The sequence below is a fragment of the Alternaria atra genome (assembly GCF_907166805.1).
Source record: "Alternaria atra isolate CS162 genome assembly, contig: 34, whole genome shotgun sequence".
Taxonomy (NCBI): Eukaryota; Fungi; Ascomycota; class Dothideomycetes; order Pleosporales; family Pleosporaceae; genus Alternaria; species Alternaria atra.
The window spans coordinates 1,598,119-1,603,192 of record NW_025091333.1 but is presented as its reverse complement, the minus strand read 5'-3'; the positions used below and the strand labels follow the sequence as shown (position 1 = coordinate 1,603,192).

The window sequence follows — 5,074 nt, the reverse complement described above, 5'->3', positions numbered from 1 at the left end:
CGTTGAAACAACGTGGGTCAGATTCGCCATCGCGATACTTGAGCAGGCCTGGGCATTGACAACCCACACCTGCTGGTTTCTCGTCGATACAAGTACGCTTGTGTTCCTTTGTTGTGATCCCACTCGAAGCCTGAAAGTATTCCAGGCGCCATCAATGCCTGCCCAGCCCTGTTCATCTGGTAACGCCACAATCGGCTCTGGAATGCGCGAAATGCCTGCGAGCAACGTGTACCCCGGCGTGTCGGTAATGGTCTTTGGGACGTATTCGGCGGCGCATGAGGCAATAAATATCGAAGTCACGAGGAGAAGGATTGTGGCGGGAAAGGGGTGCCAGCCCAGACGAAAAGACATCGCCTATCAACTCTGCTTGGCGTAAAATGAATGTGGAAGTTTCTGTTTTGAAAGGAGGGAATGATGGAGTTCAGCCCTGCATCGCACGCCTAAGTTGCCGCAGATCGCCGCGCCTGCGCCTGCGGCTCGGAAAATTGTGCGCCCGACCTGACATACCGTGCCCATGCACCCAATGCACGGATTCAACCAATGCACACCTTAACGCTTTGACGGCCACCACAAAAATGAGGCTGTAAAGCTACATACAACAACGTGTCGGATAAGCGAGTGAGCCACCCCACCAACTTTGCGCACTCTACAACCTCAAATCGCCTATGGCTCCACCAAACCTCAAATCGCCTATGGCTCCACCAAACCTATCTCAACACGCCTCTTGTGAGGCTAATATAAACCTTGCAATCTTAGCTCTTAATGCAGATCAGATTAGACTGAGAGACGCGCTGCAGCGACGTTTGAAGCCTCTCGCGCTACCCTCTACCGCCGACGCGCTGGCAGACCTTCCCGACACGATTGCCAGCCCAACTCAAAGAAGCTCACCCAGCTAGAAGAGGAGATAATAGTTCAGCATATACTTAGCCTAGATGAACGCGAATTTGCGCCTACGTACGCAGCTGTTCGTGATATGGCTGATAAGCTGCTAGCCGCGCGCGGCGCTGGCCAGGTTGGGCAGAAGTGGCCAGCCAACTTCGTTCGGCGTACAGACAGACTCACGACGCGTTTTAATCGAGCGTACGATAGGCAGAGAGCTCTGTGTGAGGATTCTGTGTTAATTAGGAGCTGGTTTAAGCTCGTAGAGCAGACAAAGGCTAAGTACGGCATCTGCGATGAGGACGTCTATAACTTCGACGAGGCAGGCTTTGTGATGGGCAAGATTAAGACCCAGCTCGTCGTGACAGGATCAGAGAGGAGAGGCAGGCCAAAGGCTATCCAGCCAGGCAATCGTGAGTGGGTGACGTTGATCGCTGCGATCAACGCAGCTGGCTGGTCAGTCCCACCGTTCCTCATCCTTGCCGGCTAGTATCATCTACCTGCCTGGTACGAGGAAGTAGAGATCCCACGCGACTGGGCGATAGCAGTTAGCGACAATGGCTGGACAAACAATGAGCTTGGAGTTAAGTGGCTAAAGCACTTTGACGCTTACACGAAGGCTCGTGTTGTAGGTGCACGTCGCCTACTTATCCTTGACGGCCACGAGAGCCACCATTCACTCGAGTTTCAAGAGCTCTGCAAGGAGAACAATATCTATACGCTCTGTATGCCACCTCACTCATCTCATCTTCTCCAGCCTCTTGACGTTGGCTGCTTCTCGCCATTAAAGCGCACGTACAGTCGTGAGGTAGAGAGCCTAATCCGCCACCACATCAACCACACCACTAAGCTCGAGTTTCTGCCAGCCTTTAAGGCAGCCTTTGATCGATCGTTCACGTCAGCCAATATCTGCTCAGCATTTCGAGGCGCAGGCCTTGTTCCTCTTCAGCCAGACGCTGTCCTATCAAAGCTAGACGTGCAGCTGCGTACGCCTACTCCAGCTGCTCTCGCAGAGGCTCTCTGGGAGGCTCGTACGCCAAGCAACGTACGTGAGCTTGAGGCTCAATCAACGTTAATACGTGATCGAGTGTGGCGGCATAAGAGCTCATCACCTGCCTCGATCATCGAAGCGATTAACCAGCTCAAGAAGGGCGCTGAGGTTATGATGCTCTCAGCTGAGCTAATGCGCGATCGGATCACCAGCCTTGAGGGAACCAACGAGGCAGCGTCAAAGCGTAGGCAGCGCAAAAAGAAGCGGATACAGAAGCGCGGCACCTTAACAAAGGGAGAGGGAGAGGATATACTCGCTCAGCGAGAGGCTGACCAGCAGATTGCTCGTGAAGAGCGTCAAGAAGGAGAGCGATCAGGCCTCAGCTGCCGGGCTCCAGCGCGCTGCAGTAGGTGCAAAGAGACTGGGCACAACACACGTACATACAGAAAGGAAGCAGAAAATACTGCTTAGTCTACTCTATAAATATCTATCTATTATATTAACGTGGTTCATAAGCGAGCGGCCACCCCAAGCGAGTGGCCACCCCAACACCATCGCAGCGCACGCGCAGCAATATCGTCTCATGTCTCAACAACGCAACGTACAACCAGCTTATACTGAAGGAGACATAATCCTAGCTGTCTCTAGTATTGAATCAAACCAGAACCTAAGTGTAAAGCGTGCTGCAGCAATCTACAACGTCCCCCGAACGACCGTACGCCGCCGACGCGCTGGACAACGCTCTCGACGCGAATGCGAGCCGAACTCGAAGCGCCTTACAAAGCTTGAAGAGGAGGTGATTGTGCAGCGCATACTAGATGAATCTCTACGAGGTGTACCACCCTTAAAGGCACACGTACGAGATATGGCTGATAGACTGCTGAGAGAGCGTGGTGGGAAGCCTACGGGCAAGAACTGGATTGATAACTTTATTAAGCGTACACCTGAGCTGCGCACGCGATGGAGCCGTCCGTACGATCGCCAGCGAGCTGTCTGCGAGGATCCAGCGGTTATCAGGCCCTGGTTCACGCTCGTTCAGTCGATGAAGGCGAAGTATAGTATTGTAGATGAGGATACCTGGAACTTTGACGAGTCTGGCTTTATAATGGGCAAGATATCCTCTCAGCTGGTTGGCACAGGTTCAGAGAAACCTGGGAAACAGAAGAAACTACAGCCTGGCGATCGCGAGTGGATTACTCTAGTACAAGGCGTCTCTGCGACAGGGCGCGTTATCCCGCCCTTCCTCATCTTTGCAGGGAAGGTCCTTATCACCTCCTGGTTCGCAGATCTACCTCGCGATTAGATTATCGCTGTCTCTCCTACTGGCTGGATCAACAACGACCTCGCGCTCGCGTGGCTTAAGCACTTCGATGCTCATACGAAGGCGTCCTCTACTGGGGCATATAGGCTGCTTATCATTGACGGCCATGACAGCCACTGCTCAACAGAATTCCAGGACTACTGCAAGGAGAACAAGATTATCGCTCTCTGCATGCCATCTCACTCATCGCACCTTCTGCAGCCTCTGGACGTCGTCCCCCACTCGCTGTTGAAGCGCCACTATGGCGATAGGATCTCGCTCTTGGCACGCAGCCGCATCCACCATGTTAACAAGGAAACCTTCCTACCAGCCTTTAAAGAAGCTTATAAGAAGACCTTCACACCAGAGAACGTTCGCGCAGGCTTTCGAGGTGCTGGGCTAGTCCCATACGACCCAGAGGTTGTGTTATCAAAGCTAGATGTGCAGCTGCGTACGCCGACGCCACCTGCACCAGGCACAGTCGCCTGGGAGGCGCAAACACCGCGCAACGCCCGCGAGATAGAGGCGCAATCTATGCTAATTCAAAATCGCATGCAAAACTACCGAGGGTCACCAGCAAGCTCACTAAATGAGCAGGTTAAGCAGCTAAGTAAAGGCGCGCAGCAGATCGCTCATAATATGGTGTTAGTGCAGGAGGAAATGGGCCGCCTTCGAGACGCTGTTGATACGCTTACAAAGCGCAAGACTCGCAAAAGGCGGTACGTACGCGCAGAGGAGACTCTAACAGATGGTGAGGTATCTGACTTAATTGCTGCAAAGGAGGGTAGTAGTCGTGAGGAGGGCGAGACGCCTGCGAAGAGGGTGCGCGCAGAGAGGCGCTGCGGCCGTTGCAGCGAGATTGGACACAACTCCCGCACCTGTAAGGTAGAAATATTAGATGTAGATAATAGCGACGCTTCTAAATAATGCTACATTATTGTGTATAGTATAATAATTTGTTGTAGTGTTGTACTGCGTCGCTACGCGTGCGCTGCGCTGGTGTTTCGTGGGGCGCTCGCTTGGGTGGGGCGCTCGCTTGTGAACCACGTTACACTCTCTCCTAGTTATTCTATGCACAATACCCGCACCCGACCGTGCGACAGGGATGTTTTGGTAATCGCGTGCACGATTACTGTACAGTCTTCGCCGGACGCCTCATCATGTAGTACACCTGCTTACGTCGATGCGCAAACTTCTCAGACACGGGTACCTCGTAAAATGGACCATCGAATCCTTCTGACTGATAGAGTCTGCGACCTCGCTCAGACCCCTCGACCACGGCCTATGTAGTTGAGTCAGTCACCGGAAGTCTCTCCGCAGCGAACCAGGAGACTCACCTCCACGCCCAATCTATCCGCATGCGCAGTGCCCCACTTAACCAGCATTCTCCCTGCGCCCTGGCCATGGCAGGTCGGGTCCACCATGAGCATCTCGAGCGCTATTATGCGTTAATTAGCAAGTCAAAGGGCGGAGAACACCGCGTTGAAACGCCAAGATCACAACATACCGACTAAGCGACCGTTGTTCTCCTCGAGGATCTTCTGTCTTGGCGCGAAGAAAGCGTGGAAGATTGCCTTCGCAAATTCCTCTTCCTCCTCGTTGGGCCAGTATGGACCACCCAGCTGTGGCTGCGGAGGTACCTCTCCAGCCTTGTAGATGTTCCACTTCGCTGCGCCGATCATCTTGCCGGTGTCCTTGTCAACGCACTTGAGGAAGTGACCATTGGGGTCATGGCGATAGATGTTGAGCATCTGCTCAACGCCCATTTTACGTCCCTCAGGCGTCTCATGCTTGTGGAACACAGCTTCGACATATTCGTGGTCGTGAGCGAAGGCGTTGGAGATGATCTCGAAGAAGCGAGGGATGTCCTCTTCGGTGCAGGGTTGGACTTCGAAGTTCGGCAT

The 5,074-nt window shown here is 53.4% G+C and overlaps 1 protein-coding gene across 1 annotated transcript; it reads right to left on the bottom strand.

Moving 5' to 3' along the window:
• Positions 1-4,299: 4,299 nt before the first annotated feature.
• Positions 4,300-5,074, bottom strand: ALTATR162_LOCUS10944 (uncharacterized protein; the record flags this gene model as incomplete). Its single annotated transcript, XM_043318584.1, has 3 exons — positions 4,300-4,452; positions 4,508-4,608; positions 4,678-5,074. 3 exons carry the CDS (start codon positions 5,072-5,074, stop codon positions 4,300-4,302), a joined length of 651 nt encoding a protein of 216 aa, XP_043174519.1.